The sequence below is a fragment of the Pan paniscus genome, chromosome 5 (assembly GCF_029289425.2).
Source record: "Pan paniscus chromosome 5, NHGRI_mPanPan1-v2.0_pri, whole genome shotgun sequence".
NCBI classification, from domain to species: Eukaryota; Metazoa; Chordata; class Mammalia; order Primates; family Hominidae; genus Pan; species Pan paniscus.
In genome coordinates, this window is record NC_073254.2 from 38,794,263 (window position 1) to 38,816,788 (window position 22,526).

General features: G+C 38.5%; 1 protein-coding gene, 1 long non-coding RNA gene and 1 other non-coding gene across 3 annotated transcripts in view; 2 read left to right on the forward strand and 1 right to left on the reverse strand.

Annotated features, from left to right (window-relative positions):
- The first annotated feature begins 1,319 nt into the window (after window positions 1-1,319).
- Window positions 1,320-12,668, forward strand: LOC117980541 (uncharacterized). Its single transcript, XR_004671861.4, has 3 exons — window positions 1,320-7,431; window positions 9,819-10,003; window positions 12,532-12,668. It is a non-coding gene; the product is annotated as an uncharacterized LOC117980541 (long non-coding RNA).
- On the forward strand, window positions 12,633-12,735 carry LOC112440244 (small nucleolar RNA SNORD46). Its single transcript, XR_003028419.1, has one exon. It is a non-coding gene; the product is annotated as a small nucleolar RNA SNORD46 (small nucleolar RNA).
- Window positions 12,736-16,259: 3,524 nt separating this feature from the next.
- Window positions 16,260-22,526, reverse strand: part of DCDC2 (doublecortin domain containing 2) — a 189,410-nt gene continuing 183,143 nt past the window's right edge. Inside the window, exon 11 of the mRNA XM_008976792.4 lies at window positions 16,260-21,596. Within this exon, the coding sequence (XP_008975040.2) occupies window positions 21,492-21,596 (105 nt within the window). The 3' untranslated portion in view covers window positions 16,260-21,491. The remainder of the gene's footprint in view (window positions 21,597-22,526) is intronic.

The following is a 22,526-nucleotide window of genomic DNA, read 5'->3' on the forward strand; positions in this document are numbered from 1 at the left end:
CTCCTAGAGCTGTGTAGCAGGACTATACTGGGGGAGCAGTCTGAGTAGTCGCAGAGGGTTAGGTTTGCTACAGAAGGCCAAGATCAGACCAGAGGTGATGGGAGACTTGAGGATCGAAGACAAGAGCTGAGAGCAGCCAGCATGGGGAGAGCAGCAGAGACTGAATCAGAAATGAATGCAAAGGGGGCAGAGGAGGGTCCTTGTTCTGTGCCCCAACCCTTAAGGTGTGTTAGCTTTCTCTCCAAGTCCCTGTCTCTACATCACCACCAACTTCAGAATCAGAGGAATCGTTTCCTTTGCCTTCTGAGAAATGGAAAATGTCAACAAGAAATGTTGGGCTTTTGTCATAATGGGACCTCTAACAAATGTTACCCTGTATCTTGCCCCTACACCAATTTTCTATCTGCTCTAGGAAAAAAGGTGAGGTGGGAGAGCCTACCGTCTGTATGTTGCTAGTCAGCCTCTTAAGAGTACTGAATGATGAAACAGAACTCAGAAATGGAACAATGCAGAGAAAATAATTGAAATAGCTAAGATGTGTTGAGAGCTTCCTCTTTGCCAAGTAATGTGACAAATATCATTATGCATTTTTGCATTTAATATAATTTATCCTTGAAAGGATTATAAGGATGACTACAGTTACTTTCTCCATTTTACAGATAAGGAAATCTGGGCTCAGAGAGATGAAGTCAGTCACCCAAGGTGGTCATGCAGCCAGAAAGTGATTCAACTAGTGTTTAAACCAAGGTAGTCTGACTCAAAGCATTCCCTCCCTGTGAACAGATTCTGTCAGAAAGATTGAGAAAGTAGCTGCAACTCATCTCTGTTTAATATGTCCCAGATTTAACATATCTTTTAGCATAGGGCTCTGCATTTTTACATAGGATGCAAAAAAAATGGGCAAGAAATAATATATATATTTTATATATATATTTATTTTATATTTATTATATACGCAATAAAACCACTACATGGGAATTCAGTCTAAACCATTGCAGGCAATAAAAGTAAGATTCCACCGAACTGGAGTGCTGAGCTAATGAAAGATTGGTCCAGAATGCTATTTTTGTCTTCCCAGAAATGTTATAAGAACAAATCTGTAATCCGCAAGCTCCTTGAAGGTTGGTACCATGACTTACTCATATTTCTCCCCAACACCTAGCACAGCATCTAATTCACAGGAGAAGCTCAATGAATGTTTGCTGAATTTAGGTGTTTGAGTTGAAGAAACTGCAATAATTGTTCTCAGTAAACAGACCTCCTTGTGACCTGCACCAATTCATATGATACTGGTAAGAATCATATATTCTCATGCAGCGTGTGAGTGTCTTACATGCTTTGACCTGTCTTAAAATGCATTCACTGGAATTCCTGGAAGGTGTAAGGTGTTAATCTCCCACAAGAGATGTGTGCATTTTTATTTATTTATTTATTGAGACAGAGTCTTGCTCTATTGCCCAGGCTGGAATGCAGTGCCATGATCTTGGCTCACTGCAACCTCCGCCTCCCGGGCTCAAGCAATTCTCCTGTCTCAGCCTCCTGAGTAACTGGGACTACAGGCATCCGCCAGCAAGCCCAGCTAATTTTTGTATTTTTAGTAGAGACAGAGTTTCACCATATTGGTAAGGCTGGTCTCAAACTCCTGATCTCAGGTGATCCTACCACCTTGGCCTCCCAAAGTGCTGGGATTATATGCGTGAGCCACCGTGCCCGGCCGATGTGTGCATTTTTAACTATGTGAGTACAGCTCAACTCTGATTGAGGGAGGCAGGATAGCCCAGTGGTTAAGCATGCAAGCTCCGGAGTCAGACTATGCATTCAAGTTTTGGCTCTATCATTTTGCAGACTTGCAAAGGTAGAGCATTGGCCAAATCACTACAACTCTCTGGGCCTCAGTTTCCTCATCTATCAAGAATGATTAAAAATTTGTACCTACTGGGGTTGCTGTTGAGGATTAAATGAGTTAACACAGCTAAAGCAATCAGAGCAGTGACTTACACAGAGCTAGCACTTAATAAATGCTAATTGTTAGTATCTGGGGCAAGGCCCATTTAAAACATACCTGTTTAAGGCTCCAATAGAGGCATAAGTCTCCCAGTTTGCCTGTGAACACATTTGCTTTCACCTCTACAGTCACCCCTACTGTCAGATCTGAAGTGATTTGGAACTCACCAGACAGGGCACTGACCTTTTCAACATCAAGTTTAATTAAGCCTAGTGACTAGCTAAAGTGTGATGTTTCATGTCTTTCCATGTAGTTCAGTGAGAAAGATTTATTAACTCATTAAAATGTCGTGCTAGTTATTTTCAGCCTTTCAGAATGACTGTGACTTCCAGCCAGCTATTTATCCCAGAAAAGACCCAGAATAGAATCTGACTTTATGAACTTCCTAGACCTGAATCTATGTTACCGGATCATGTTGTTCCAACATTAGGGATCAAAAGCTTCAACGAATATGGTGGCTGATTTAGACTCACCTGCCTCGGGTGACATTCAAAAGGCTGCTGATGTGTCACGGTGAGGCTGCGCCAGGCTGGCACCAGAGCCTGCTTCTTCCTTCCATGGAGTGGAGCTGGCTGAAGAGGTTGGGCAATCCGGGTCCAAGGAGCTGAGTCTCTGCCGTGTATTGCCTGTCTTGTTTCCTGCTTGACTTGTTTCCTCTCCCCACCTGCCTCACCCTAACTCTTCATTCAAGTTGCAAATCTATATTCTCCTCTGAGGAGGCTTGCTTTTGAGGAAGACAGTAGAAATTCCCCAAATTCCCTTTCCACACACATCCTGCAAAATATGCCTACCCTAGAGTGTAATAATCCGCACTTTTATTTTTGCTTACTCTTTCTAGTATTTTCTGGTTAAATTAGAAGCAGTAGAACATAGTGGCTAATAATATGAGCTGAGAAAGGGTGAATCTAGACTTTTCAATTTACTAGTTGTGTAACTTTAAACCAATTATTTACTCCATGCCTTACACACTTCATCAATAAAATGGAAGTAATGGTGTCTTCCTCATAGGGCTCTAGTGAATTTTTTTCTTAATCCATGTGAGGACTTTAGAAGTGTATCTATCAAGTAAATAATCACATTCATACTGATATTTTTGTTCTTGCAACTATTTATTGTTCTTGCAGCTAGTTGTTGTCCTCACCGTTTTTGTTACAATCCTCCTAGTGGGCAGGGACTCAGTCACTCACTCCTAGTGCCAAGCAGACATTCGTACTTAATAATGTTCTTTTGATAATGGCTAATAATGGGAATAAGAATGAGGGAAGAAGATGCCAAATAAGATCTAGGTTTTTAACAAATTAAGGGAGGCAAAAATGATTTCCCTAGCAGCCAAATTTCTAAATGCATTTCCACCATCATCTCCAGCTTCCTATTCGTTAATACAATTTCCTGCTTTCAAATATTGAGCACCAAACAGGAAATTAGTTTGAGGATGATGGTCTCCAGCCAAAGAAAGGAAAGCAATTTCCATGGCAAGTAACCAGACACTTTTTCTAGGATATCCTCAGAAACTGGATGTAACCACCATGGACCTCCAAGTAATCTCAGTGGACCTTAAAGTTTCACTCCTAGAAATGAAGGGCAAAATTGCACTTCCTCATCTGAATAACCCAAATGATCATCCAAATTTTATTTTCTACCCAGAGACTGCCTGTCAGAAATGCAAATGCAGAAGGATGTGACACTGCAGCTGGTGGAAAATGGGTGGCTTTCTGGTGGTGACCCCCTCTTTGTGTCAGGGTCACCTGTGCTCAGGAACAGCAAAGCCAGGATATGGAGCCTGCATTAGGCCTGGTTTACTCTCTGGCAGCTGGAGGCATGATGCTCTACATGGCAGAGGGCCCAATAAACCTTTTATTGATGATGAAGACAATGTATAGATCCTCACACTAACATGATGCCCAAACAGGTATCTGGTTGCCCACTAGTATTTTACCAGAAGCCTAACACCTTGAGCACTTTACGGATGATGACAATCACAGATAGAAACTTTCCAATGTACCATTCATATCATCTGTGGCTATTCTATGTGGGCTGCATGGGATGGAATCGGCCATAGTTAAGACTCTAAGGTAGCCACGAAGACAAATTCCCCCAAATTTTACATGTAAACAGTTTTTATGTTCAGTGCTGTGAAGCTTACCAAAGCTAATGTCAAGATGATTACAGAGCACGTAGAATGGCCTTGCTCCATCTTACTCTCATACACACACATACGCCATCATCAATGCCAACACCATTTCCCCTCTCTAAGGGACATCCTAAAAATTAATCAGCAGCTTTAGTTAAAAAAAAAAACAGTTATGAACCTAGCAGGTCAAGGTAATATAAGTACAGCAAGACTGAAAAGAGAGCTCTGGGCAGTATTTTTGTTAATAATGAAAAAGAACAAAGAAAGAAACTGTTCTGGCTCAAAAGTGGGTAGTAGAGAAGCAGAAAGAAGCCAGGGAAGGTTGCCAGGAGTTTCAAAAGAAGATGCCAAAAAACCAAGTAAGAAAAAAACAAGCTAATAATTATAATATCTCACAGCTGCTGAATGCTTACTTTGTGCTGAGTGCTGTATATACATTCGGCCTTAAATCCTCACAGGTGGACAAAGTAGCATATTATTATTATTTCTCTTTTACATAAGGAAGAAAACTGCAGCTCAGAGAGGTTGGAAAAGTTGCCTAAGTCACACAATAAGTGTCGAAGCCAAAACTAAAACCAAGTATCCCTGATGCTGCCTGTGTACTTAAGCACTAGAGACAAGGGAAGGGACCCGAGATTGAAGAGGAAGAGAGCCAAGGAGGTAGCAGAAGCTGGCAAGGCCAGAGTGGTCTGTGAACGAGGGATTCTGACTCAGGGAACCTCATAAAAAGTCAAGCTTGGCCGGGCATGGTGGCTCACGCCTGTAATCTCAGCACTTTGGGAGGCCAAGGCGGGTGGATCACGAGGTCAGGAGTTTGAGACCAGCCTGGCCAACATGATGAAACCCCGTCTCTATTAAAAATACAAAAATTAGCCAGGCATGGTGGTGGGCACCTGTAATCCCAGCTACACGGGAGGCTGAGGCAGGAGAATTGCTTGAACCTGGGAGGTGGAAGTTGCAGCGAGCTGAGATTGTACCACTACACTCCAATCTGAGCAGCAGAGTGAGACTCCGTCCCAAAAAAAAAAAAAAAGTCAACCTCACCCTTGTCTGCTCATGGCATGTATACTACTTGAGTGTTCTTAGAAAGGAGCTGCCTAATACTTAACCAGAGATGGCATGTCCAAATCCTACCCACACACGTAGTCTCAGTTCAAATGCTACTTCTTCCACAACATCTTTGCTGATTTCTCAAATGGAAATGGAAATGATCCCTCTCCTTCCACTGAACATCTTCATTTCTTTAATGCCCTTTAGCACTTTCTATCTTATAAGATAGTTATTTAAATCCATGTCACCCATTTCAACAAATATTGGTCATGCACCATTAGATAGGAAAATGTTGAACTTGTTAATATCCAATGGATATGAAATTCTAGCGATAGATGGCTCACTCTCCTCTAAAGATGTGAGCTCCTCCTTCATTAAGATTTGGGGGCTGGGTGCAGCAGCTCACACCTGTAATCCCAACACTTTGAGAGGCCGAAGCAGACAGATCACACAAGGCCAGGAGTTCAAGACTGGCCTGGCCAATATGGAGAAGCTCCGTCTCTATTAAAAATACAAAAATTAACTGGCTTTGGTGATGCACATCTATAATCTCAGCTACTCAGGAGGCTGAGGCAGGAGAATCACTTGAACCTGGGAGGTGGAGGTTGCAGTGAGCCGAGATCATGCCACTACAGTCCAGCCTGGTGACAGAGTGAGACTCTGTCTCAAAAAAAAAAAAGACTTGGGAAGGTGTCTGCCAAGCTCAGGTCTGCATTTTTCAGTCTTTCTTTCATCTAGCTGGAGCCATGTGGCTGAGGTCTGGCCAAACATATGTGGGCAGAAATAATTATACACCTCACCCACGCCTGGCATTTAGGAAGCTCCCCTGTGATTCTGGTCTCCCTCTTTTGCCATCTTCCGGCTGGATGTCAACAGGCTGGGCAACCTGGGAGCCATGAGTAAAGTGCCATTGCCCCTGTCAGCCTGGTTCCCTAAATAATTGTGTGGCAATACAGTTCCCCATCCCTTGCCTCACACTTTATGTGAACACTTTTTTATATTTATATACATTTATATTTTGTTAAACCACTGAAATGTTATAGTTATCTGTTAAAATAAACAAGAGGGGTAAGATTCAGCCACTACTGTGGTAAATTCAGGAGGTATCAGGTCTGCACAGAAACCCTGAGGCCTAGGGCTTTGATAGTTAACACACACAGCAGGGATGGACCTCCAGCCTTATTCCCATGCAAGGCAGAGAGGTGGCAAAAAAAAGACATGACTGTACACTGGAGATGGACCTTATAAGAATGTACACGTGGCTAGGCACGGTGGCTCACACCTGTAATTCCAGCACTTTGGGAGGCCAAGGGGGGGCGGGTGGATCACTGGAGGCCAGGAGTTCGAGACCAGCCTGGCCAGCATGGTGAATCCCCAACTCTACTAAAAATACAAAAATTAAATTGACATGGTGGCACAAGCCTGTAATCCCAGATACTCAGGAGGCTGAGGCAGGAGAATCGCTTGAACCTGGGAGGCAAAGTTTGCAGTGAGCCAAGATCATGCCACTGCACTCCAGCCTGGGCAACAGAGTAAGACTCTGTCTCAAAAAAAAAAAAAAAAAAAAAAAAAAAAATACATGCCTGATTGAAACCCTGGCAGTATGGAAAATACAGGAAAGTTCTCAATGTTAACAATTATTTTTAAAATTATATGAAAACTACTGGAATGACATTCTATAAATATGGAAAACCTGATGCCAATTAATTTTTGTAGAATACTTGAGAAAATTCAAAACATGAACAAAATGTAATATGACTCATAAATGTACTGTGTTTATCAATGGCTCATTATTAAAGAGGGTCTCTGGACTATGGATTTTCACTGCTTTTGCAAGAGAACACTGAGGTGGGAATTCTGTACATGAGCAATAGTACAGGAGTTTAACAGGTAGTGTTGTTGTGTTGAATCATTGTGTGAATTTAAATGTACTTCTTTGAGACGAAGTTTTGGTCTTGTTGCCTAGGCTAGAGTGCAATGGCGTGATCTCAGCTCACTGCAATCTCTGCCTCCCAAGTTCAAGTGATTATCCTGCCTCAGCCTCCTGAGTAGCTGGGATTACAGGCACCCACCAGCACGCCCGGCTAATTTTTTGTATTTTTAGTAGAGATGCAGTTTCACCATGTTCGTCAGGCTGTTCTCGAACTCCTGACCTCAGGTGATCCACCCATCTCGGCCTCCCAAAGTGCTGAGATTTCAAACATGAGCCACTGTGCCTGGCCTTAACTGTACTTCTTATATATAGGTAGGTTCAATTTTTATATAGTTAATTGTTCTGTGATTAATAGGCCATTGAAAAAATGAGTCTTTGTTAATTGTTGGGATTTTTTTTTACTCACCTTTGTGACAGGTTCTGGATATCCTTACCCATTTTATATATTCCATCTGTTATTATAACAAAAACTTCTCAATTTGGGTGTATAAAACTTTCTTTGCTAATAAAGAGTTGGTGTCGGCCGGGCGCGGTGGCTCACGCCTATAATCCCAGCACTTTGGGAGGCCTAGGTGGGTGGATCACCTGAGGTAAGGAGTTCAAGACCAACCTGGCCAACATGGTGAAACCCCGTCTCTACTAAAAATAAAAATAAATTAAAAATTAAAAAAACTAGCTGGGTGTGGTTGTGAGTGCCTGTAATCCCAGCTACTCAGGAGGCTGAGGCAGAATTACTTGAACTCAGGAGACAGAGGTTGCAGTGAGCCGACATGATGCCACTGCAATCCAGCCTCAGCAATAGAGTGAGACTCCGTCTCAAAATAAAAAATAAAAAAGAGTTGGTGTCAATTTTTAAGTACGTAAAGTTTCTCATGAAGTATAGTTTCATGTGAATTATTACTTTCATGCGTTGCCCTTTACTCTGTCATTATTTCTGGCTGTTATTTGATATTTTACTTTGAATTAAGGACAGAGAACTGTGATAGGAGAATATGTTGTGTCCAACCTGAGGAAGAAAGCATACACTCTTGCCATCAGATGTAATACTAGTTGTGGGTTTTTAATAAATACCTTAACACAGGTTTTTTAAAGTGAGAAAAAAAGAATATGAGACCCCTCCCTAACATAGGTTCCCTCATGCAACAGTCAGTTTATGAATGGGGAATTAGAAACAGCCTACTCTCCTAGGCTCCTAGAAATAGCATGGAAACAAGACTTCTTGCTATCCACCCTAGCCTCTTGCTAGTTACAAAAAAAAAAAAATCGATATAAAGTCAAATCCAATTCTATAACATGCAGGTCTCAAACATATACTACCCAAGTAGTTTGGGACTCCAAAATCAAAAGAATAGACATAGTATTGGTCTAAGAACCATGAAAGCTCTAGGACATTGGCAAAACGAAATGTGAAACCTCTCCAGAAAGACTTCTACAACCCAGAGTATAAACATGTCATGCAAGCAAAGAATCCAAAGATAAGCTCACAGTGAAAAATGTGCAGGCCATACAAGGAAAGGAATCCTGATGAGAGAAGCTCAGCAGACACAACAGATGGGAAAATAGGCACTCAAGGGAACAAATATAATTTGTAAAACTGTGGGTATCTATAACTGAATATTTACATATGTTCAAAATTATTAAAATCATAAAAGAAGGCATAGAAAATGTAATGAAAGAACAAGATCTCTGAACAAAAAAGAAAACCAAATTTGAGAAAACCAAATAGAGCTTCTAAAAATGAAAACCATAATCATTAATCTTAAAAACAAAATGAAAGAAAAAAACAGCAGATTGGATGCAGCTAAAGAAAGATTTAAGGAACTGAAGAAAGATCTGAAATAATTACCCATAACCCAGAATAAAGATATAAATGAATAAAAATATAAAAGAAAGACTGAGACTTGGAAAAAGAATTAAATATCCTCTATGTATCTAAAAAGAGAGGAAGGGAAGAAAAATTGAAATAAGATTGAGGTAATACTTGATAGTATCTGAGAATTTTCCAGAATTAGGAGAGAGAAAATATGAAAAATAGAAATAGCAAAACAGAATGAAGTCAAAATATATGTAAATTGAATTAACTTCCTATATAAAAGACAATGATTCATAGATTAATTTTTAATCCAGTTATTTGCCATTTACAAGAGATACTCTTATAATGGTACAGAAAGGTTGAAAGACAATGAAAAACATTATGGCTATTCTCACACTAACCAAAAAGCGCTGTCACAGTGGTAATGATATCCAAAGAAAAAACATAGTCCTTTAGCAAGATCACAAAATTTGTCTAGCCCATTGAAATGCAAACTGCTTCTGATTCTCCTTCCTAACACGAATTGAGAAGAACGCCTATGCCAGATCAATAGCCACATAAAACGAACAGAGGCTGTGTTCATCTTTTCTAATAAAGATACTGCATCTGACACAAGCTTTTGTAATTGAGGCTACTACTTTGTTAAGTGATGGTAGTACATTATCATCACCATGGTCCATTAAGTTTTTGCTGCAGCCAGACTAGTAAATTAAAAGGGATGTAACAGGGACTACTACCTTTGCATCCTTTAAATATTTGAGGATAGCACTAACACCTCCCATTCCCTCAATATGTAACATTTTATTTTACTGGCCTGGGAGGGGGCATTTCAGGGGCTTCTACTTGGCCTTTTCTGCTGTAATACCTCTTATTCTATGATTCATAGGTCCTTCCAGTAGAAGACAGCTTAAAATTATAAAACAGAAGAAAACCTATAGTTCATAGGGACTAATGTGTGAAAAGTCTGTCAACAGCTAAAAATGGTGATTCTGATTATACATTTGGGACTGAAGAAATATGACCACTTGTTGGGTCTGTGAATGCAGAGGACCCACTGTGCTATGGCCTTTGGTAAGGACTCTATTTATTACCTCTCATATGTCCTACTGTAATAGAGGAGACCAGGTGTTATTTTGGGTCTTCAATAATCAGTGTCACCTTGGAATCCAACAGTGCTCAAAAAAGCTGTGCATTTCCCTTTTGTCAGTGTATAGATTATCCAAGGAATTGGCTTGTAGGTCACTTTGGGGAAGGACTTGGGGAATTACTAAACTGCTCATGCCAGGGTGTTTCTGAGTCCTCCTCATGAGGACCCAGCTTCTTCAGCTGATGGATGCTGACTAAAAAATAGCTCACGATGAAACCCAGCCAAAGGATTTTCACTGTTTATTGGAACAGCTGACCTCAGCCTTCTGCTCAACCATTCTTTACTCCACTTGATAATATATATTAAGCACACCCATAATAGCTGCCCATACACCTTGCCTTTAGAAACAACATATCCTGTTGACCATCTTTACAGATCCTGCAAGTCAAGGCCTTCTGGCTGTCATTCCAATATTGCTGCCCATAATAATTCCGACCTTGTTTCTGATGGTTAAGTGCTATTCTGGGACCCCCGTTATCTTTATTGCTGCTAGAGAACCCAGTTTTCCAATGACATCTCCTACTTTCCACCCTTGCCTACAAAAGTATAGCCACCACTGAGCTTCTCTAAAATGCTGGTGTTCACCAGCACACTGATCCCCTTGACAAATGTTGTGCCTGCAAGCTCTCCTAACATTCTCTGTTTTATATAGAAGACTCATTCTGGCACGCTCATATCAATGTGCCTTTTGATCCCCTCCTCCATAGTCTGCCATCACAGTCTGGAATCTCTACTTCATGTAATTGGAACCTGTGCTTTTTGCAATCCTCCAAGAGTCATGCCAGCAGCACACGAGATGTCTTTCAGGACCCTTGCTGGGGGTGTTAAATCTTGTGTCACCAGGGCATGGCTCCAAATTTACAAACTCTTCCTCATCCAGTTATATATTCTTCCTCTAATTGATCCAACTGCCTAAGAATTAACTCTAGGCATGCCACCCTGCTTCTTGCAGGAGAGTAAGCATTGTCTAGTAAGTGGGCTCTGCTCCCATTTGAGGCCCCTGCATAGACTTCAGGTAACGAGGGGCCTCTACCTTCCAACAAAGGAGAACGGGTCATTTCCACACATGCAAAGGTTCAGAGGAAACTGGAGGAGGTTCAAAGTTCTCAAGTGCATGTACCCTGATTGTCCCACACCAAGTCCTGAGGTTCTAATCCTTCCCCATTAAGGACTTGACATTGGGGAAACTTGCCTAGGCTGAGAATTCAGTATCTCTTATTAAGTCCTAGTTCTGATCTTCAGCTCTATCTGCTTTTGAATGTGGGAGAAAGGTATTCTTTTAAGTGTTACCAGTGAAGTCCTCTGAATTTCACACTTGGCTTTGAATTGTTGATTAATAGATTTCAGTCTGTCATTTCTTTTTCAATTCTTAAAGCGTGCTTAGTGAAAGCAACCTAATTCCATAATATGCCTTAGAGTTACTATTTCTCCACCTACCTCCTGTGAAAGAAAAATAAAATCTCAGGACCCCAAACTCACTATGCCAAAGGGAAAGTTAAGCTTGGGAACTGAGTCACACCAAAAAAAAAACAACAACAACAACAACAAAAAACTGCTTTCCTTTTGTTCCCAGATAGCTGTAATTTCACATGCTTACTTTATGTAAAATATAGATTTACTGAGTGTGAGACAAATGCCTAATTGACTTTTTCCCCTACTCTCTTTTTCATCGCAAGTAAAATGTAGATTCACTGAGTGCTACTCAAAGGCTCACAAGACTATAATCACTTGCCTTATGCTTACCCTCCCTCCCTTTTTTCTTCCCCTCCTGCTTGCTCTTTCCTCTTAAATACTGAAATTTGCAAAATCCTTTATGGAAAAAACACCAGTCACAGTAATTTTTGTTTCTATTCCCAGGCATGTCCCCAACCTTAGCAAAATAAACCTCTAAGCGACAGATCTGTCTCAGTCCCTTTTCGGAATACACTCCAAACTCCACAGGCATTGCACTAGCTAGTGCATCCCTTTCAACCTATATACTGTCCCAGTTTGCCACAGATGAAAATCTTCACAATCACACTGCTACAACCTGCCAGAGACTATCAAAACTCGATTTACCTCCAGTGATGAGATATCCATTGCTGTCAGGCCAGCAATTTATCCATTCCCAGAATTCCATCCTGAAAATCTATTTCCAAAGCCTAAGCTATTCTGATACCCTTTCTTAGGTTGGGCCCCCTAGATGCAGAACCTGAGATGGGGATTCTTCTATGATTTATTGAAGGATGGTTCATAAGAGGAGTGGGAGAAGCAGGACAGGGTCGAGGGGAAAGTAAAGCAAGATGTGGCCCAAGATGCAGACGGAAAGTATTGCAAGATGTAGTTGAAAAGTACCAGCAGCCTGATCCCACCTTGAGGCAAAGGGATGCAGAGTGTGCAACTCTGATGCACACACTGCATCAGAGTTAGTCCCACCTTGAGGCAAAAGGATGACATCTTTCCTTCCTTTTAGGTCTGTTGTTGACTGCAAGCTATTAATGCAAGAAGCGAACCTCCTGGCCAAGGCAGCTTCTGTTTGACTGCGGGCAATTCTCTGAAGCAAGTAAACAGTCACTCGAGGGTGATGAAAAAGCATCCCTAGGTGTGGTTGTGGCCATCTTGGTCACCTATGTGCCACCTGCCAGTGCAAGGACTTGTCATAGTCATAGTGACCGTGCTAAAGTTAAAGAACACCCATAGCATTTGACGGGTGGGCGCACCAGCCAAGTGAAATGGGATCTGGGTAGAGCACTCACAGCATGCATTTACCCGTGAGTCAACGAACAAACAGAAAATTACAAAACCTATTTAAAGCCAAATGACCATAAAAGAATAATTTACATCAAAATCTGAGGTTATAGCTAATATGATACACACTAGCAAATTTATAGCCTCAAAAGCATGTTAGAAATGAATAAAGCCAAAATGTAATTAGAAAGGCATTCAACTTAAGGAATTATAGAAAACACACAGAAAGCAGAAGAAAGGAAATATTTGTGATAAGAGCAATAAGGAAATAGAAAAAAATAAACAGTACAGAGGATCAAAAATGTATTGCTTTAAAAAACATTAATAAAAACAAATATCTGGCAATATTGAACAAGAAATAGAAAAGCAGATGTAAACAATATTGGAAATGGAAAAAGAGAACATTATTACATTTAGGCAAGAGTTTTTAAAAGTTCTAAAAATACTATAAATAACTTTTGGCAAATAAATTTGAAAATATGAAAGAAATTAACAATTTTTTAAAGAAATATAGATTGTCAATTCAATAAACAGAAAACCTGAATAGACAGGTAACCAGAAAAGAAATTCAATTTTAAAAAAGAAAAACCACTTTAATCATACATACACACACACACACACACACACACACACAATACCAAGCTGAGGCAGTTTTATAAGTAATGAAACACTCAAGAAAGAGATGACTCAAACCTACGAATGTTTTAGTGAGTAGGAAAGAAGGGAAAGCCCTCTTCCTTATTTTATGAAGCTAACTCAACCTTACTACTATAACCAGAAAAGAGGATGTATGAAAACAATCAAAATAGATCAATTCTATTTACAAACAGGTATAAAAATTCTAAATATTAGCAAATCAAATCCAGAAACATGTAAAAATTATATATATAACCAATTATTGTCTTAAGAATGTGAGAACAGTTTAACATTAGAGAAAAAAGTAATGTAATTTACAACATTTAAAAAACTAAAGGAGAAACATAAGAATCCTAATGGATACAGAGTTTTATAAAATTCATAGTTCATAAACTCCTTCAGAGTTTTCAAATAAAATAACTCTTAGAAAACTAGGAGCAAATTGATATAAGGCATCTACCAGAAACATAAGCAAACATCACACTTAATATTAAATACTAGAAGCATTCCCTTAATGTTAGGACAAAAATATCTGCCATTGCTGCTTCCATCCAATATGTGCTAGTGGTTATAGCTTGTTCAATAGGAAAAAAAGTAGTTATTTTAAGGATTGAAACAGGAAAAAACAAATGTTACTTTTGCAGATAATATTACAGTCTTCATTAAAGTCCTACAGAAACTACAAACCACTTCTAAGAAGTTCAGGGCCGGGCATGGTGGCTCACGCCTGTAATCCCAGCACTTTGGGAGGCTGAGGCGGGCAGATCACAAGGTCAAGAGATCGAGACGATCCTGGCTAACATGGTGTAACCCCGTCTCTACTAAAAATACAAAAATTAGCCAGGCATGGTGGCAGGCGCCTGTAGTCCCAGCTACTCAGGAGGCTGAGGCAGGAGAATTGCTTGAACCTGGGAAGCGGAGGTGGCAGTGAGCCGAGATTGCACCACTGCACTCCACCCTGGTGACAAAGCAAGACTCCAGTACAAAAAAAAAAAAAAAAAGTTCAGTAAGGTACTGAATACAAGATTCACTTATAGAAATCAACAACATGTTGAACAGAAATTTTCAAGAGACAAGAACATTTGAGTTGGAAGTAACTACGGGATATACAACTGAGTGCTGTATACATGGATCTGCAGCTCCCAGGGAGAAGCCCGACCTGGAGATGCAGATTTGGAAGTCGAAAGCACATAGGTAGCTGTTAAGATCATGATTGTGAATGAGATTGCTCAGGGAGATCTTAGGGATTGAAAGAATTAAGAGAAGCCACTAAATTAGCAGCCAGAAATTTAAAGAGAACTAGGACAATCCTAATAGTTATCTGTAGCCAAAAAGAATATAGTGTAACAAATGGGAGTTGCTTCATCTAGTTTTGAACTTAATGTATATTTGTCTTTGCATTTTTAAAATGATTCTGCTACTACTAAAGCAATGAATTTGTTAAATCAACCAAAAGTGAAATAAGTGTAGGATATCCTATATCATTTCTCTTTTTAATGAAGGATTGAATTTGATTATGAGGGCATTTGAGAATCCTATACAAGGATTTAATAGACTAGAGTCCCACTAGGGGGAGAAAAAACACTTGGAGACCTGCAGGAAAACTGTTTATTTTCATAAATAAGTATTTTACAACAAAATGCATGCTAGCAATTTTGCAATACCTTGTAGAAATTACATTGTTGGTGGTAGAAAGTTTCTAATGTCAATTAACCATGTAGTCTAAAGAGATTTGACTCTGGCAATTTAGATGCCTCATTTGTTGTGGAGGCTTTTTTTTTTTTTAACTCATATGGAATAACAAAGATAAACTGATCATGTGCACAAGAAATATATTAATGTACTCTTAGTCATGGGATTCAATCACACATTTGTTATTATATATCAATAAATCAAAATGCTTGTGCTTAACTGTTTTGGTTTCTCAAACGTACATAGAGAAAATAGCAAAACTATTTAATTAAAAAATAGAATGAAAGCAGTGAATATCCACAAACTAAAACAGGATGTTTTTGGAAAATTGTAAATTGATTCCTATAGACATATGTACACAAAATGCATGTAATATGTGTAATCTATTCTGTTTTAAAATATACCTTTATAATAAAAATTCTGGACCTATGTTTCTGTAAAATTATTTCATAAAAGAAATAATGGTGACTTTTGAATATACCTAAAATTTTTTATCAAATAAACATCATGCATGTGAAACTGTAAAAAAATTTCTTTACATAATGAAGCTGAATATCCATGCCAAACAGAAACAGACGTATCTTTTAATGTGCTGAATTTCTACATGATTTTAAGTCAAAAATGTTTCTAGTGTTTGTGAAAAAAATGCCATAAAAAGGATTAATACATGAAATATTAGCAACACATCCTAAACAAGCAATAAACCGTCTAAACACATTTTGATTATATAAAACGTAGGTCTACCTGCTCAAAAGAGTGAACTTCAGCATTTTAGAGCGTGCACTGATACAGAAAAACCTAAATGCTCATAATTTGATCAAAATACAAATAATTTTCCTTAAAGAGACATTCTAAACATAATAAATTATATAAAAACAATGAGCTCAATTTTTTTTGTTTTTGTTTTTTGAGTCTTGATCAGTCGCCCAGGCTGGAGTGCAGTGGCACGATCTCGGCTCACAGCAAGCTCCGCCTCCTGGCTTCACGCCATTCTCCTGCCTCAGCCTCCTGAGTAGCTGGGACTACAGGCACCCGCCACCACTCCTGGCTAATTTTTTTGTATTTGTAGTAGAGTCGGGGTTTCACCATGTTAGCCAGGATGGTCTCGATCTCCTGACCTCATGATCCACCCGCCTCAGCCTCCCAAAGTGCTGGGATTACAGGTGTGAACCACCGTGCTGGCCTTCAATTTAATCTTTACTTACATCAACAATCACCCATTATCATTGTACCCATTAAAGATTTAAGGCACAAGAAAAAACACTGAAGCAAAAGACAAAACAGGCTTTCTCGAAAATTCTCCTAAGAATGACTACAATCATTCCCTCTTTCCATATGTCATTGCATTCGTGACAATAAATGAAACAAACTATATCGTTCAAGCTGATGAAACTACAGAGAATTCATCTGGTCCCATTCTTAGAGTAAAGCTGAAGTCGTTGTTGGCGTTAAGTCAGTGGAGCTCCACTGGTTACACCTCCTCATTTTATAAATGCCTTATGGTAATCCAGGCATTTTTAAAAACAGTTCTAACTCCCCATCTCCTACAGGATGTTATGTCTCTTCAAAAAACAGTATCTTTTTCCTTATCAACATAAGGGAACACTCTTGTATTCCCCATTCATGTCACTCAAACTTCATGGGAGGAAATATACAAATTTCCTGTAGAGAGAACAAAAATCAGTCCCATCTAAATGTCCCGATATGTTTTAAAGAGGAAAAATCTTGTGGTATTTACAAAAATGATATTTAATGACAAAGAACTGTATGTGTTCATCATCTTACAGTAACAGACTAACCTTTTAAAAATGGTTTCATTCCTGAAGAATGCCAAAATGCTTCTGCACTGAACCTGAACATTATATAAACTAATGGACCAATAAGTCGGTCTTTCATTCTATTTGTGATACCCCGGCTAACTGGTATGAAAAAGAGTCCTGACACATCTATGTAAATCACACATGCACACACATGGTCACAAACAGTAATAACAGAATCTGTATTGGTATAAAAGAATCTACACCTGAAATGTATTGTGCTTAAGGTTGATGGAAAAGAACCATGCTCTGTAGTTACTTCAGGAAAACAAGATATATATGTCTTGGTTTCTGTTTTGGTTTATGTGATATATCACATTTTAAAAACCGGATTTGTTTCAACACCTCCCTAGAATACATTTTTCATTGACATGCTGGTTTCTTATTTGGAGAAGAATTTTAAATCTCTTAAAGTCTTAGGAAATCAAGATTTAAAGCACCATAATATATATCATTTCTTAGCATTTCCTCTCACGTTTTAACTCATTGCTTCTCTCAACTTCACCCAAAAGAGCCTTGTTTTATTAATAACGCTGTGCCTCAGGAGGCCTTTTTAATGTTTTAAAGTGTGTGAGTGCATCTGTATAAGTATTTGATACATATCTATGTCTACATGCTATATTTCTGTACAGATTGGCCACAGTTTCCATGTGATGCTTTCTGTTGATCAATTAATCTACTTTTTAAACTTTGCTTTTGCAAAGTTTGTTGAACAAAAAATGAAAGAAAGCTTCCTGTTGTCTTGCGGCCACTAATCTAAATGCACAGAATTTTTCTAGGTGAATGAACTTTATCCTTTGTGTATAAGGTAGGTCATTCAATGACAATGTTTAGGATGTTAGTTTATGAGCTATAAATTGGAAGAGTTGGCGGGAATAATACCATATTAATATGGGTTCACAACTGTGAGCCTAGAGATATCTCACTCTGAACCACGTATGTATGGGATAGTTCTGTCTTCACACACCACATAGCAAGAATTCACACCTTTACAATAAAACAGGAGGCATGGCCGGGCGCGGTGGCTCACGCCTGTAATCCCAGCACTTTGGGAGGCAGAGGCGGGCGGATAATGAGGTCAGGAGATCGAGACCATCCTGGCTAACACGGTGAAACCCCGTCTCTACTAAAAATACAAAAAAATTAGCTGGGCGTGGTGGCGGGCACCTGTAGTCCCAGCTACTCGGGAGGCTGAGGCAGGAGAATGGCGTGAACCCGGGAGGCGGAGCTTGCAGTGAGCCCAGATTGCGCCACTGCACTCCAGCCTGGGCGACAGAGCGAGACTCCGTCTCAAAAAAAAAAAAAAAAAAAAAAACAGGAGGCATGATAGCATCACACTTTTCCTACGAGTGTGGCAACCTAACATTCCCCCAAAAACATATAGGAAAAATGTCTTAAAAAAATTAAGTCAGCCTAAGGTCATAGAGAAGAATAAGAAGTAAAAAGTTATTTTATGGTCATAGTATCGTATTTTATAAGTCAATGGGCACTCAATAGCTATTTTAACAGAAGTTAACCCAGGCAAAACATCCTTAGCCTCAAAATGACTTTTGTCAAAATCTTCTTTATTTGCTCTGTAAAACTCTTAATGCGCCAATTTTACTAACAAACCATTTGTTTACAAGTGTCTTAAAATCCAGATAAGTTTAACAAAGTAGTTTCATAAAACTATAAAAACTATGTATATAGCATCACAAAGAATTAACATATTAAAGCATTATATTGGTTATCACATAAAAGCATTGTAAGTTTTTCGTAGCACTCTCTCTAGAAAACAGTACATGAAGCCTAACCAAGATCTCGTAACAGTACATGAAGCCTAACCAAGATCTCGTCTGTCCACTCACATAAAAGGTCCCAGGTCTGTCAATGAGTTTCATTTAATTTGGAGAGCCAGTCTGCCACGGAGACCACCATTCTCCACAGAGAAAACTGCCACATTTGTGAGGTGAATGAACTTTCAGCATTTATGTTAAAGTCATCTCTGAAGTGACATCCACAATTTTAATTCCAAGTGAATGGTTTTTTCCTTGGCTAGGCACCTTTTTTTAGTAACATGTTTGCAAAGTGTCTTAAAGTGATAAGTCGTTATTCATCCCCTCAAAGTAGGTCACAATTGTATCTTGTCAACAAGTGGTAAAATATGCACACACAAGGGATGAATATGTCCCCATTTTTAAGTTTTTTTGGTACAGTTATTGTGGCCTATTACCCCCTTGAAGTATATTTAAAATACCAAACGTTATTATTCATGTAAAATATCAATGTTGTGCTTCATTAAAATGACGCTTAAGGTGTTTCCTAAAACCTAAGTTTCATAATATAATGAATAAAAGGACAGGAAAAAAAAATATTTTTATTAGAGGAGGAAAAGAGAAAGAGAAACTCTCCATTGAAGAAAGAAAAGAGAATCACCTTGATAATTAGTTATAATTTCTTACATTTAATCAGTTATTTTTATAAACTATTTGAAATCATTAACTCCAGACCCAGTAATAGTGCACAAATTTAATATTAAAAGACCAACTGGGGCCGGGTGCTGTGGCTCACACCTGTAATCCCAGCATTTTGGGATGCAAAGGCGGGCGGATCACCTGAGGTCAGGAGTTTGAGACCAGCCTGGCCAACATGGTGAAACACCTGTCTCTACAAAAAATACAAAAATTAGCCAGGTGTGGTGGCAGATGCCTGTAATCCCAGCTACTCGGGAGGCTCAGGTGCTTGAACCCAGGAGGCAGAGGTTGCAGTAAGCCAAGATCATGCCACTGCACCCAGCCTGGGCGACAAGAGCAAGACTTCATCTCAAAACAAATAATAATAATAATAATAATAATAAAGATCAATTGGTCTATTTGCCTAGCAACCCAAGATTGTTGCTTATAGCCCACAGTGCTTTATATCATCCCATTTGAAAAAGTAACGCTAGTAGAAAGCACAATTTAGATTTTACACCAGAAACATAGTACCCTGTTTCTAATTCATGCTCCCAGATCACTATATCCTTGTGTCATTATCTCTTCCAAATACTGTTACATTATCTCTCTGTTTACACTTCTGATCTGTGGAAAATACCAAAATCATATTAAGAAAAAACACATCTATTTTCTATAGTATTATTAAGTGCTTTATATAACTGCCAACTCTTTATTCCAAATGAAACCTGGAAGAGAAAAAATGTTTTAAACTTGTAATTGTGAATTTTAGAAAAGCACTAGAAGTTAAAATTTCAAGCTTACAACTTCCACATAATTAAAAATATATCCTTTAAGAAAAATATATTATTTCTATATTTATGGAAGAACATCTCTTAAGAATTCATAAAAAGGATGAAATTATGTTTTAATTATGTTTTTATGTTTTCCCCATACATACCTCACAAGGCAACTATAAATCAATTTAGTCAGTCCATGAAGTTGTGATTCAGGAATTGGTTTCATTATAATAACTTCTAAAGTTTTACAATTTCTATCAGATGCCTTCTAATTACAAAGAAATCTGCTTGAAATTCTAACTATATCATGCTAGGAAAAATAAATATTTGCTGATATCCCTAGGGCAAAAACATAGTAAAACAGTCTTAATAGAAATAAGGCAAAAAACAAGTTAAATTGAGCAGTCACAAACTCTTCATATAGTCTACTTTTTTCTTCCTAATACACTGTTTTATTTTTGTTGAAAACTATTTGAAAATAATTTAATCTTTGGAATAGCCAATATTAGGTTCTCTAATAACATAAGGGAGAAGAGAGAGATACTATTGGTAAAGATAGACTGGATCAGTGAAAATCCACAGGATTTCCATTATCTGCAAACCATACATCCAGGCTTTATAATATAACTGGGTGCTCCTTTACAATTGCTTCCTGAGTGTGCGCCATTGGAGCCACAAGCATTTAAGTGAGGGAGGGCGTGGCGATACTAGTCACTAACACTCTGAACCAATGCTTCCTCCCACCAAAATGAACGCCTCGCTCTGTCTTTGTAGGTCAAAGGTGGATTTTGGCTAAGGAGGAAGAAAGAAAGGCATGTTAACAAGTCATGGACACATTTTGATCTACTGCCATCTCCAAATTATGTCTGAAAGTAAATCGCAATCTGTTCATTCAAGAGTTTATTGCTTTAAGAAAATAGTACATGCTTTCCTATTACCAGTTCTTTAAAATTCTACGCCTTCCTAGAGAAAAATTATTTAGAATAAACTGCCTTCTAAACTTATAATAAAGCGTACAATAAGAGTGATCCTATTTTTCATCCTTTACAAATACAAGTGGCAATTGTCTTCCAGTGCAAATTCTCCTCTGTCCGTCTTATTTAATATTTCTATATGACTTTTAAAACACATGCAATAAAAGTAAGTAATTATCCTTTAGTAGCCATTTAAAGTTATCTGGTCTTTCCACTAGGCTTCTAATGTTAAAATTCGTAGGTAGTATTCGACCATAGTGTCACATTATATTCAGCAATAACTATGTGCTTATCTTTCAAGTATGATAACCCTTCATTTTTCTTGCGATCCATATACTCTCTTTTTAAAAATCTTCTAAGCCACGGCAGCATAGTCCTTGTTTTGTTGGTTGTTTTCATTTTCTTCTGGACTGGTAATTTTTACTTCTGGCCTTGGTGGTCTTTGAGGGTCTACATCAGCCTAGAAGAAAATAGATCAAAACAAAGGTATTTAGCTGTTTGGTTCACAAAGGTAATGACATTTATAAAGAAAAAATTACTCAAGATTCTATTTAATTATATAAATATTTAACTAAAAAGAGTTCCTGGGGTTCCCTTTGTTTTTTTGTCTATCATTACCCAGTGGACATACTGTTTTCTCAACACTTGTACAAAAGTCCTTTTGGGGTTCATAATCTACTAGTGCTTGAAAGGCCCTGACTCATTTTGTATGCTGCAGGCTTTATTTTTCTCATTTTTTCTTGATTTCTCTTTGAGCTTTTCTTCAATTTAGTTATACTTTTCAGTTTAGCATTTTCAGAGACAAAGGAAGAAAAAATTCAGGGACATTCTCCTAATTTTAGTTTCCTCCTAGAATTCACAAATTCGTTGTGAATATGGTACCAAGTACCATCAAGTAGCAAGTAGATAAGAAAAAGACAGAAAATCAAAATGTGGAGGCAGCATTTCTCCAACAACAACTATTGCTCCTGCCACTTGGGTTTTTCCTGTTAATAATGACATTGTCTCATGTACAACTCACCTTTCCCCGACTACACTGAAAACTGAGTGGGTGAGATTAGAACCAGCAGGTTTGCAAAGTCTGCTCTATGAAATCCTAGAGGCTCCACAGCCCCCACAAGGGCACCCAGTCTGGGGGACAGAGTAGCTCCAGGTTCCCCAAACCACACAGGCCATGACTGATGCTTTGAAGAAATTATATATATATATATATATATATATATATAACTGGTGCCGTGTCTTATTTCACACTGTTCCTTTGTGAAATGTCTCAAATGGTATCTTGAATATAGTACAAGTTCAATCTCAATAAATGTCAATTGTTTCTTGTAAATTCTCTGTATTTCCTGGTGTTTTCCTACAATCATATCTCGCTTTTTACAAGAATTGT